Below are 13,759 nucleotides of genomic sequence, written 5' to 3' on the forward strand. Positions count from 1 at the left end.
CAGCCAACTTGCCCCAGTTGATAGCCAGATGCAAGGTCACAGTTATTACAAGTACAGTTCACATGGTCGCTTGTAAGTGCCAAAGGGCATCAACTGGGTGAAGAGAAGCAATTCAAGACCACCCTTCCCTCAGTGCTAACCCTCCGACTAAAGACCTTCAAGCTAGAAGGAAGAAGGAATCTCTGCGGGAGAAAGGAGTTAGCAATGCCAGGGTTGTGTACTCTGCCCACCCTGCCCTCTCATCATCATTACCACCACTGGCTCTTCTGAATCCTAAATAAAATTACATGAGAGACAATCCAAAGACAAGGGTTCCACTTCTTGTTAAGAATTTTTGAAGGCCGTAAGGCATAGAAGGACACATGAAATGACAAGATGGTGGATCCAGGCAAAGCAGCATCAAAGATGATCCCTTGCACTCAAGCTCCTTCTATCTTTAGTGGTCTGGGAGAAAATCCAAAAAACCCCAGGTGCCAGTATGCTGGGGTCAGCAGAGAGAGCAAACTGGTGAGCTCAGTGGGAGGGGGCAGCATGCAGAGAAAGAGGACAGCAGGTGGAGAGAAGGGTGGCACTGACAGCTCAGAGGACCTCTCCATTGAGGGGCGGATGTGACAAAGCCTGAGTCATCACTTAAGGGCATGGCATGCATGGCCCAGCCCAAGAGCAGACTGACTGGTTATATCAGGAGCAGGACGCCAGCCTGATCAGTGTCAAACAGGAAGGAAGCCACCCTCATCACACCCAGCACTGCCTCCGGGGCCTTGCACAAGCCATTGGTTGCTTCTAATTGCTTTCTAGGATGATGTGCAAGTTAGAAAACCCAAGAGGAAGTTTGAAACCTACAGGTGAATCTATGTTATAGACCTGGATTAATGGAAAAATCTTTGTATTGGATTAAGAAACTGTAAAATTAAGTAGGATTAAATTGCCTACCATTCAGCAGCAAGGGACTCAAACTGAGAAATTAAAAGTGTTCCAGAAACATCTAACATGTGTGTTTGTGAACTTCTGGCTCTGGAGGCTTCCACAGTGGGCTCGTGCCTGGGGTCCTTGTCCCTAAGCAATGAAGTTCAGTTAAGCAGTTAATTCTCCCTGTCTTAGTGTAAGCATTGATTCCAGAAAGCACTGGCTCAGACCAGGAGCAAAGTTAAACAACCAGCGAGCAATGAAAAGCCAGTTGGTGGTACTTACTTATTAGAAATATCACGAAGGAAACCAGTGCCAGGCTGACAATCAGCACAATTAGCAGCCCCACAAAAAACAGACTCCGGCTTCCATTTCCTGCGTTTGTACCAAGGTTTGGGATTTTCTCCTCTAGAGCTATTATGAAACAAAACACAACAATGAGAAAACTCCTCACCAGACAACTTGTCAGCAGAACTGAACAAGTACCCCACTGTTAAGAGACATGAGTAATGGATATACCCGTTTTTCTCTCTGACAACCCTGGAAAGTGATGTATGTCTTAGGAATGTCTTTGATCAGGAGCAATTGGTGAGTTGTTTACCAACTATTATGTGGATATTCAAAAACTAAGCAGAGTTAAGTCATCTTCTTAGACCTGTTTGGAAAGTTCTTTGAAGATGGCGTTAGCAGTGAAGTAGCCTGACATGGATTTTTCCTTGGAGAGGGAATAAAGAAGTTAAAAGTTAGAGTGATTGGAGGCCTTATTCCCTCTTCCCCCAAATAACCTGAAAGTAAAATAGAGCTGGGCGTAGATACCAACCTTGGCTGGAAGACTGAATGAGTACTCAGGGATTTGGCCCATGAAACTACTTTTATTATAATAATAATCAAGTATCCCTATATCCACTTAAATAAAAGTCCCCCTTATGTATTTTGGCTTCTTAAGCTGATCTCAGGATGAACATGTTCTCAGCAGCAAGATTCTTCTATATGGTTTGCAGTTGAACTAAAATTGTAACCAGACCTATACAACAGCTTGATTCATCGAAACTATGAGTTGTCTGCATGTAGTCACCATTTTGTAAAGTCTAGTTACTTAGTAACACTCAGATTAAACTTAATAAGAAATACAGAAACCCACGAAAAGGAGGTCATTGAGTTACTGTTTGTAGGCTCTCCTATATTAAATTGGCCCCACACATTGTGCTACTTGATGATGGATAGTTGGGTGGCTTCTGTTCCAGGTCTTGTAAGTACATCTGATGTCAACCCCCACACCCCCCAACAGCTTTTACTTCCTAATCAAAGCAACAGGATTGGCGACACCCAAACACCTACTTCCATTGAGACTGATTGCAATAAAGCAGGGGAAAATGTTAACCCGTTAATCTGAAGAAAAAAGCAAGAACTCAGAAAGGATTTAGAAGGAAAATGGTAGATGTAAAACTGGAGCTATGAGCTTAGCGTGCATGTAAAGCAAATGACAAGTAGGCAGTTAACACTGGAGTTTAGATGTCAGTGTTTAAGTTGAAGATGGTATTAGCAGTGAAGTAGCCGGGCAGGGATTTTTCTTTGGAGAGGGAATAAAGAAGTTAAAAGTTACAGTGATTGGAGGAAAGTTCTATATGAACAATCCGATAGACCTCATAATATTTAAGGAGTGAGATACACATTGAGTATTTACCAGATCTTTGTCTTTGTTTCCTCTCCCCTTTTTCCCTAACCTTTAATTGGACAATTTATAGATTTATTTTATATTTTATGTTATTTATTTATTAGGTTTTTGCCACTGGGCATGAGTGCACACTGGAGAGAGACAGAGACAGGGAGAGGGAAAGTGAGAAATCAACCCCTGGAAGGATGGCCATACCGCAGTCCCCTCCTCCATTCTCTCAAGGTTCTGGGCACACACACACACACATCCCTAGAGTGATTCCCAGGCCATTGAGTCTGGGACTACGACCACGGTCAGCCATGTGGGAGTACAGTGCCTCAACCGCCACACAACTTGCTGACCCAGGAATTTATCATTTTTTTTTAACTTTTTTTTTTTTTTTTGAGAGGTTTTTGCTATAGGGCATGTGCACTTGCCAGAAAGACAGAGAGAGAAAGAGAGACAGAGAGTGAAAAGTCAGAAAAGTCAACCCCTGGGAGCATGGCCACACCACAATCCCTTCTCCTCTCGGGATCTTGGGCACGCACGCACAGTGTGAGTTTAAGCCACTGGGTCTGGGACCCAAGCTGCAGTCAACTACATGGGAGTCCAGCGACATAGCCATTACGCCAACTGCTGGTCCTGAAATTTATCATTTTTAAGTAAAAAATGAGGTTGACTTTTTTGCTCAAAGAATTAAAAGTTTTTTGCTTTTTTTTTTTTTAAAAAGCAGAGTGACTTATGTTGAGCATTTTCTCAGCAATGGCCATGAAACAAGATTCCTATGAGAAAGTGGGTACCGTTAGTGACCTGGCTGTGGTCACGGGGAGGCACAGTAAGAGTCAAGAGGGATGAGCAAGACTTCAAGGATCCAGCACTACAGGCTCCACTCCTTTCCAGGGACAGAAACTCCACAGGATCATAGAATTTTTGATGACAGGAGTTCAAATCTTGCTTAGGAGCTAAGAAAGCCAATAATACTGTCAAGTATTCAGAGACCAAAAGCAAAAACTACCTAAAAATAAACAGCATTTTCAGTGCCAAGCTATTCCTATTGCCAACCCTGTACCCCACCACCCTCATCTACACCCACATGTCCACACTAGCATTTGCTCTGTTTAGTAGCCTAAAAGCTAGAAAGGTTTACCAAGTCCTCATGGGCACACTTACGAAACAGATGCTGTGATCCTGCAGGACAGAGGGTGAGTCTGTTTAAGTCATTTATGGAATCAACAACATAGAGCTTTCCATCTTCGTGAATGCCACGAGAGCTTGAGTCCCAGGAAGAGTGATTCATTGTCCCTGGAAGAAAACAGTGACATTAAAAATGAGAGGTTGGGTTAGGGAGCTCCACTTAAGAACTACAGCCAGCAGGAAGCTAGACAAGCATAGAAAGAACCACCCACAAATCCTATTTTCACCTAAAAGTGTAGAAAGCTTTGCTTATCCAAAAGAAAGCATGTCTGTTGTGGACACTTTTGTAATTATTCTTTTTGCTCTGCTTTCCAGGAAGCTCAGAGTCCAATTATGTAGCTCGGGTTTAAGAATTGTACAGCCACTAGGGCCAGCAGGTGGCATTGTGGATAAGATGTTGGACATGGCCAACTGCAGTTCAAGTCCCAGACCTGGCAGCTTGAAACTTACACCAGGCAAGTGTGCATGTGTGCCCCAAATACCAGGAGGAGGATGAAGGGGAAGGGATTATGGTGTGGCTGTCCCTTCCGGAGGATGATTTCTCACTTTCTTTCTCATTTTCTCTCTGTATCTTTTCAGTGAGTGCATGTGCCCTAAAGGCAAAACCTTAAAAAAGAAAAAAAGAGAGAACTGTTACAGCTACTTATAGCCTGCTTATCTGCATAAGTTTTTTTTTTTCTCCTTCTTGTATTTCTCAATTCTGTCTATATTTTCCCTGAGCCTTTCATTTTTATAATTTTGTAATCAATTTTTAAATTTTCTTCTTTTATTATATTGTTCATATTCTGGCAAGATGCCTCAAATCCTTTGTACAAAAAGACTAGGTACAACTATGTAGAGAGACAAAAGCTAGTTCGGAAAGAAGAGCATATTGCTCTAAAACATAATTGCATGAAGCTTTTTTTTTTCATCATAGGGCATGTATACTTGCCAGACAGAGACAGAGACAGAGAGAGAGAGAGAGAGAGAGAGAGAGAGGCAAAGTGAAACCACTCCCCAGGGAGGATGTTTGCACTGCATTTCCATTTCCTCCTTGCTCTTCCTGGGATTTGGGGTACAAATGTACACATACCCACCTGGCATGGTTATCAAGCCGTCAAGTCTGGGACTCAAATCATGGCTGGCCGTGTGGGAGTCCAGCTACCTTAACCACCATGCCACCTGTTGGCTCCACTGCAGAAGGCTTTAATACAAAAATCTAGTTTTTATGTTCTTCCTCAATATGAGTCCTTCCTCTCAAATGTATCCGTTAGTATTAGATGCTGGCCTGAGTCCTCAGAACAAAATCTTAACAAATTTAGGTACTATGGACAGGAATCCCAGTAGACTCCAGGACCTCCGAGGTCTCTACATTTGGGTTTCCATTAGACTAAGGTCACTCATGTAATAAATATTCTTAAAATTAAGGTTTACATTTAAGGTAATATTATCTGATGACAGCACAACTCTGAGCAATACTAAAAAGCTGGACTAGATTTAACAGGTTTCTATTAAGCCTGTGTCTATAGCATGACAGGATTTGTGGCCATCTAATCGTGTGAAAAGAAGGCTTTGGAAAAGCACAGCACAATTTCTATGAAAGTTTTCTCTTTTGAGTCTACCCTGTTTATAAAATGATCTTTTTTTTTGGAGAGGTTTTTGCTATAGGGCATGTGTGCTTGCCAGACAGACAGAGAGAAACAGAGAGACAGAAAGCGAGAAATCACCCCCCAGGGGGGGACGGTCATGCTGCAATCCCTTCTCCTCCATTCTCCTCTTGAGATCTTGGGCACACACGCACATGCGCCCGGCGTGAGTTTAAGCCACCAGGTCCGGGACTCGAACCGTGGTCGACTACATGGGAGTCCAGCAACATAGCCATTACGCTAACTGCTGGTCCCTATAAAATGATCTTAATAGTGCTAAAGGAATTTTTTTTAGAGATTTTTGCTATAGGACACATGTGCTCACCAGATCACCAAAGAGACAGAGAGAGACAACAAGACAGGAAGTGAGAAATCACTCCCCAGGGGGGATTGACCATGCCGCAATCCCTTCTCCTCCATTCCCTCAGGATTTGGGGTATGTATACACATGCACCCAGCCTAAGTTTCAAGCCACTGTGTCCAGGATACGAACCACAGTCAACCACGTAGGAGTCCAGTGACTTAGCCACCATGCCATTTGCAGACCCCACTATAAAAATTTTGATTGGGGAAAGATGTTGGACATGCTCTAGTCTAACTCTCATCCTTTCCACGTATGAGGACACTGAAGCTCAGGGAAGTGAATGCACAAGATCACACACTTAGCTTATCAAAGAGTTGGAACTGGGACTTTCTTTAGAGTTCACTGGATCTTCCCTTGTACAGCCTTTCTTTTCCACACCACTCCCTTCTTTTTTGGGGGTAGGGGGAGAGCTTTTGGGTATAGGTGCTTATGCTCGCAAGAGACACAGAAAGAGTTGGAGAGAGACAGAAAGTGAGAAATCACCTGCCGGGGAGGAAGGCCATGCCACAATCCCTTCTCCTCTCCTTTATTCCCCACCTAGGATATTGGGCACTGACGCACACGTGCCTGATTGTGACTGTCAAGCCACTAGGTCCAGGACTTGAACCATGTGGGAATCCAACACCTTTACCACTACACCATCTACTGGCCCCTGCCTGTCCTCCTTCAAAACTCAGTTCAAGCATCACCGCCCTGAAGAAGAACCACCCTGCTCCCTGTCTGGACCCATCAGAACATTGGTAGCCTTTTATTGCAAATATTTGCTCGCATCTTCTTTGGCTTCTCCACATGCTAAAAACTCCCTAAGAGGGGCCAATCCGCTTCTTCAAATGCACAGGTTAAGTAGATGTTTAAGTTGTGTAAATAAATGAATAAATAAACAAAAATTTTAGACAAACCAAAATTTAACAGTTTATTTAAACAAAGGATGGGCAATTTGAATCAGGCAGTCTCCCAGAAAATGACTTCTGAGGAGCTGTGTGGTCGTGGGATTTATGTAAGTTTGCAGAAAGGGAAAGTGACATACAAAAACAAAAGTGAGGGAGTGAGGTAGAGAAATCATTGGATGGGTTAAAGCTGAATGGTAGGCTGCACGAATCGTCTGAAAGGTGAGCTTTTGTGCCCGACTGAAGTGTGGCTAGTGTGACTGGCTGTAACTTCGTAACCAGCTCAGAAAAACAGCCTAAAACCTGCAATTCTGGCTTATCCATAGGAATCCACGTGTGGGAGTATAGTGGCCATTTTAGGCTAAAATAGTTTAGCTTAATAGAACGCCTACTGTATTTACTCAGGATCTAAATCTCACTATTTTTGAAATGTTTGAAGCCGTTGATAACAAGTACACGCGTAGAAATAAGAGGGAGGTCGAAATTCTCACGTGCTGTCGTCTATCTGGGCTCTGGTGTAAAGAAATGCAACGAATACAGTGCCTGCTTAGAGGCGATGATGCATCATGTATTTCCTGCTACCATTTGTACACGTTTCCTTTAATCCTCAGTTCCACAACTAGAGTTACAAGACACCAAAGTCAAGGGGGAAAATGTATATGCTTACAGAAGATCTGAAAAGTGTATCAGCCACTTACTAAACAGCTTAAACTGCACTCTAACACATTAAAAGCTCGTCATTTCCCAGTCATGCAACCTACTGGCATTTGTGAAAATGTGTTTCCAGAACCCTACTTAAGAACAGTGAACATGGGGAACCAGCAGTTAATATAATGGCTATGTCGCTGGACTCCCACGTAGTCGACCGCGGTTCACATCCCGGACCCGGTGGCTTAAAACTCACGCCGGGCGCGTGTGCGTGTGTGCCAAGATCCTAAGAAGAGAATGGAGGAGAAGGCATTACGGCGTGACCATCCCCCCTGGGGGGTGATTTCTCGCTTTCTGTCTCTAATGTCTCTCTCTGTCTGGTGAGTGCATGCGCCCTATAGCAAAAATCTCTCCAAAAAAAAACAGTGAACATGAAAAGTCATGGACTAATTAAATTTTTTTTCAGAGTTAAAACTAAAATATGTGTTTCAGTTCTCCTGAAATTTAAATGAACAAGAACACACAATTCCCTGAGTATTTTAGATTAAGATACTCTTGTAGCACATTAGATACGGATATTACTGAGTTCCATATATAGTTCATGGAACATTCCTAAGGGAATGATTTGATGAGATGAGGGAAAAAGCAGCAGCAGATAGAATAAAAGGGCCTTTAGAGATCACTCAAACCTTATTCTTTTGCAGACAAAACCAAAGCCCCAAAGGGTAGACTGATGCCTGGTCACAGATTTCTAAACAATTCTAGAAGTGCTTTATATTCTGTCATCTCTTTACACCTTGTTCTCCCAAACACTAATATTTGACCAGGAATAGAAGTTGTATGTGTCACATTAAAAGATCATTGTCCCAAACACAGCTTCTATTTTAGGCTTGGGGACAGACACATGATTCATTTTTGGAACTCTAACTTAATATCCTTGAGCCTTAGCTTCCCCTTCAGGAATGTAACTACTATTGCTTAAATCACATACTGAGGCTTCATCAATGTTTATAAAGCAGAGGAATTGCTAGGAAAACAGGCCCAAAAATGAACTTAAGAGTAACAGCATAACTAATAAAAAAAAATCTCCAAATTAATGGCCTTGTTATCTATTTGGAGGAGGTGACTCCAAAAGAACTAAGACAACAACCCAGAGTGAGCTATGAAGTGCTCTGAAAGAACATTTCTTTAGGGTGAAGCCACAATGTAAACATATCCTATTTCAATATATTCTTAAATGAACTGCCGCATGCAAATGGAACATAAAGAACTAGCAGAGAAAACTGTGTTGGGTATAGCTCATGGCTACCCAGAGCCTGCAAATGGACTTGCAAATGACTCTGCTGGTAAATGGATACAAGATCACATGGCCCTAAAACCAGGACCCACAGCTGTCTGACACCCCGGGTTGCTATCTTTGGCATCACCAAATGAGGGCATCTGGGAACAGCCAACAAGGCTGGTGAATCCAGTGTATTACCAGCAATTCTGCCTCACGCAAACTCGACCTTTCCAACGCAAATTTGCTTATTTACCAAGGTAAGCCAAAGCAGCACCCCTTTCACAGAACCCTTTCTAATGCCCTAAGCTGAACGGAGTGATTTCATTTCCCCTGGCTTAGAATACTAACAGTTGATTCTTTTTGTCATTAAAGCATTCATGGATCATCTACAAATAAATATTCTTACAAATAAAGATGGTGGTCTGTGAAAAATTGCTTTGCACTTAAATTTTTTTCCCCACAGGTGCTTGGTTTCAAACCACAGAAATAACTCATACCAGTATTGCTTGCTGCACAATCAGAATTGTTCTAATAGGGCTTAATTCAAAGCTAATAAAAAGCTTTATTGAGTGAGTCAAGGTAATTTGTTCTTTAATTCCATTTCAGAGTTAATGCCTCTTCACATTCAGGAAGTAATTTTAAAAATCAAGCCTAAATCATTTCTATCAAAAGTTAAAAGCACAGAACACATGCAACCAAAATGTCCCAGACTCAAGAACCAAAACTCAGTAGAGTAATAGCATGCAGATTACTTACAAAAATGTGAGCTTTGACTGCTAGGTTACCAGGGGGGATAGGAAAAAAAAAAAAAAAGCTAATTATTCAGGAGCAACTACGACAAAGCTTTCTACAAATTCTGTAGTTGTCTCTGCCTTGCTTCAGTGTACGGGTGCTCCTATGAGATCCATAAATCCTGGCAATAAAACTGTTGGTCTATATTTAGTGTTAAGTTAGCCAAGCAGTATACAATTCCAAATACTGACTTTTTTCATAATGTCTACAGTTTTTAATAAATATAATACTGAAAGTATATTTTTTAAAAAGAAAAACTGCTATGGCCTGATTCAGCTGGTAAGTGATAAAGCTCTTCACAGACTGAAGTGATTGTCCTTATATGGCTGAAGCGACCATGTAAGCCGACACCCCAGTCCCCACACGCCTGCGATGGTGTGCTGCTCCCATATATAAATATCCCCAAGCAGGCGGAAGTTGCCACTGTGACAACGAACTTTCAAGGACTTCAGACCAGCCAGAGAACTGCAACAAACAGGGACAGAATGTAGTTGGGACAGAACAGGTTCTTCCAGTCCCTACAAAAAGCTATTGTGAGTGGGAGGTTACACGGCTACATACAGACCCATTGCAGGTGAGGGAAATGCTTTGTCTCATCAACCTCCTTTCCTTTTCTTAGATTCTGTTCTGTGTACTTTTGCACATCTGCGTTTTCGGGAACTTCGGCTTTTTGCTTCTGTGTTTCCTTAGCACACATGCCAAGGAGGTTCTGCCCTCTGGTGTACATAAAAGATGCTACAATGATGAGATCTGTCATCCCACAAACCCTAGATCCCAGATCTCAGGGACTAACTACCCCAGCCAGACACGGAGGGTTAGATCATAAACTGACATGCAATCCTTTCCATTCCTACCTTCTATTGCCATTAGATGGACATTAGTCATCCTTGAAACGTTTTTGAGATCAGTCAATATATGTACTCTACAGGATTTCCATCACACCTACAGTTCATACAGACCTCACTCTGCTTCAGAGAGAAAAGAATGTAATTTCTTAGAGCCTCCTAAACATAAGACCCTTATGTATACCTAAGGGTCAATTCACGGAGGATTATAAAATCAGTACTTGCTTTCTCAGCATTATAGAGCTATGGCCAATTCTCCTAAAAATGAAGATTCTCATGTTAGCTGTTATATTGTTGTGTCCAGTTGTAAAAACAAAATTCCCAGGCCAGCAAGTAATGTGGTGGTTAGGGCACTGCACTCACACATGGCAGACCACAGTTCAAGTCCTGGTCCTAGCTGTTTGCTTTCTTACTTTCTCTCTCTGTCTCCCTTTCTCTCTCTCTCTCTCTCTCTCTCTCTCTGGTGAATGCACATGCCCTACAGCAAATTTAAATTAGTAATAATAATAATAAATAAATTAAATTAAATAATTCTTTTTAAAAATGTTTAATTTTTTAAATCTCCCAACTACTTACCTTAAGTCTCTATCCTTTGAAAAATATAACTGCCTGGGACCAGCAGTTAGCGTAATGGCTATGTCACTGGACTCCCAAGTAGCCGACCGCGGTTCAAGTCCCAGACCCAGTGGCGTAAACTCACGCGGGGCACGTGTACATGTGTGCCCAAGATCCTGAGAGGAGAATGGAGGAAAAGGGATTGTGGCGTGGCCATCCCCCATGGGGGGTGATTTCTCGCTTTCTGTCTCTCTGCCTCCTTCTGGTGAGTGCACACGCCCTATAGGAAAAACCTTTCCAAAAAAAAAAAGGAAATGTGTGTATGTATATATATATATATACATACACACATAACTGCCTCATTTTTTTAGTACTTTGTTTTTCCTCTCTTCTGAAACCTTATAACCCTATGAAGTATTAACCTTATAACCCTATGAAGTATTAACCCCTACCCAGGATGTAGAAGAATTGAACTGTTGAAGGATATGGATTGTAAGTGGCAGAGACAAGATTTGAACTCAAACCTCACATCAAAGTCTAAATTCAACTGTTCTTTACACTAGTGAGGGGGGAAGGGACACCCTTTGGACCAGTTAAACTTCTGGACTCTCTGTCATTCCACCTATTAGGTATCTGAAAGGCCACATTAGGAAGGGTTTTGGGTCCCAAGAAGAAAATAAATGTCACATGAATTGTTTAATCTGGGAACAGCTCAAGTATCTCTCGCTCTTTCTTTCATGTATTTTGTCAGGATATCTACATCCAACTTGTAAGAAATTCAGCAAATGCCATCAAACATATAGATGTTGTTTCAAGATGTACGAGCCTCAAAACAAAGAAATCTGACAGAAACTAACACATTCCTTTAAACTAGCAAGATTAACCAAGAATGAACCAATGAACTGGTCTATCACACAGCATCTTACTACTTTCAAGAAAACTCAAGTATTCTTTTTAATTTTTTTTCTTTTAATTGCCAGATGGTATATGCACTCACTAGGGAGACAGAGAGGGAGAACACAACCTCACAATGGGCCATGGCCATGCCACAATCCCTTCTCCATTTTCCCATCCTGTCAGGATTTGAAGAAGCATGCACACATATGTGCAGGGTGTTTTTTAAACCACCAGGAGCTAGGATTCGAACCACAGCCAGCAACGTGGAATCAAACACCTGATGCAGGACACTTAACCACTGCAATATGGGACTGGCCCATTTGGCCATTCTTTCACACTGAGTCCCTAGTAATCTTTGTCTAGTAATTATCCACCAATTCTATTAATAAGTCATCAATGTATAAACTCAATATGCAAATTAACATTGTCTCCTCTTCCTCCCCAAATCCCAGTAAAAAGGCAGACTATGAATACAGAATTATAAAACCACAAGAATGAAAATAGGATTAATTAATACTGGATGAGTTCAACAAATGCATTCATTAAACATGGGAAAGAGATGAGCGGTACCTGGCTGAGCAGGACTGTTAGGAAATGGGTGGCACCTGGGTTAGAGGGACTGTCACTAATGAGCAAGTTGACTGAACCTGCAGAACGGAAGCAGGCCTGTATTTAGAAGCAAGAGCGAAGCATGGAATTAAATGCAAGCAGGTAACTTGCCAAAAATAAAATGCAACAGGAAAATTCGTGTTTAGAAAATCTTCCCGAAAGAAAAATAATTGGGCCCAAGGTTCAATTTAGGAGCTCCAATGTCTTGTGGAGTTCCAGAACAAAGAAAATGGAGGAGGAGGAAAGAAATCAAGAATTTTAAAATATCTTCCAGATTGCTATGCACATCGAAGTACAAGATCGTCCAATTTTAGAACACTAGGGACAAAGAGATCCTAAGAGCAAAAAGAAAACCAAACAAAAATTACATCAGCTATATCAATATTTTGCTAGAATAGTGCTTTAAAAATTCTGAATTTAAATACAATTGCCAATTAAAATGTTTAATTCTAGGACTGGCAGGTGGCATGGTGGTGAAAGCACTGGATTCCTACATGGTCAACTGCAGTTCGCGACCCAGACCTGATGGCTTGCTTTCTCAGATTCTGTGTACGTGTGTCTGGTGAGCATATGTGTCCTATAGCAAATTAAAAACAATATTTTTTCAAAAAAATGTTTACTTCTGAACTTAATTCCCTACCTAGAATTTCATACACCTTAAAAACAATTGGGTTGTCAGAAAAGTCATGACACATTTTTGCTTATCAAAAAAAAAAAAAAAAAACATCATGACTTTCTAACACCCCAATAGCTTCCAGATATATAAAGTCTAAAATTAATTGATCTCTCTGGTACCCATTTCCAAGATACTGAAGAAAGTAAACTATTGGATTGTCATAAAAGTCACAATACATTTTTATGTTTTTCTATGCAAAAATGTGTCTTTTTATGATGACCCAATATAATGAAGGTAAGGGGTCCAGAAAATGTGGTATCCAATTCAAAAGTGACAAAAAAATTGATGTCTCAGGAAAGCAGTCTAGAAAACTAGTCTAGATCAAAGAACATGCAGAGTCAAGAATTCTACAAATATATTTGGGAATGTTTGGGAAGAATTAGCAAAGTATGTATGTCAAAATAGATAACTCCAGGGGACCAGCAGTTAGCGTAATGGCTATGTCACTGGACTCCCATGTAGTCGACCACGGTTCGAGTCCCGGACCTGGTGGCTTAAACTCACACTGGGTCCGTGTGCATGCGTGCCCAAGATCCTGACAGAATGGAGAAGGGATTGCGGTGTGGCCATCCCTCCTGGGGGGGGATTTCTCGCTTTCTGTCTCTCTGTCTCTCTCTCTGGTGAGCACATGTGCCCTATAGCAAAAACCTCTCAAAAAAAAAAAAACAAAAAAACTATAACTCCAGGACAAAATGGTAAGAATTAAGAACATAATCAAAGTGTTTAATTCAGGAGTGAAAATATAAATATGACCACAGTAATGCAAACAATGCTGACTTAGCCAAAACAAACAACAAAAAAAATGAGAAGGATGGAAAAGACAAA

At 41.4% G+C, this 13,759-nt stretch overlaps 1 protein-coding gene across 1 annotated transcript in view; it reads right to left on the bottom strand.

Moving 5' to 3' along the window:
• LSMEM1 (leucine rich single-pass membrane protein 1) overlaps positions 1-10,025 on the bottom strand; it is a 14,372-nt gene extending 4,347 nt beyond the window's left edge. Inside the window, exons 1-3 of the mRNA XM_006149431.2 lie at positions 9,317-10,025; positions 3,731-3,862; positions 1,192-1,320 (exon numbers count right to left, since the gene is read on the bottom strand). Coding sequence (XP_006149493.1) covers positions 1,192-1,320; positions 3,731-3,857 — 256 coding nt within the window. The 5' untranslated portion in view covers positions 3,858-3,862; positions 9,317-10,025. The remainder of the gene's footprint in view (positions 1-1,191; positions 1,321-3,730; positions 3,863-9,316) is intronic.
• Between the last annotated feature and the right edge of the window lie 3,734 nt (positions 10,026-13,759).

Source organism: Tupaia chinensis, unplaced genomic scaffold (assembly GCF_000334495.1).
Source record: "Tupaia chinensis unplaced genomic scaffold, TupChi_1.0 Scaffold000262_1, whole genome shotgun sequence".
NCBI classification, from domain to species: Eukaryota; Metazoa; Chordata; class Mammalia; order Scandentia; family Tupaiidae; genus Tupaia; species Tupaia belangeri.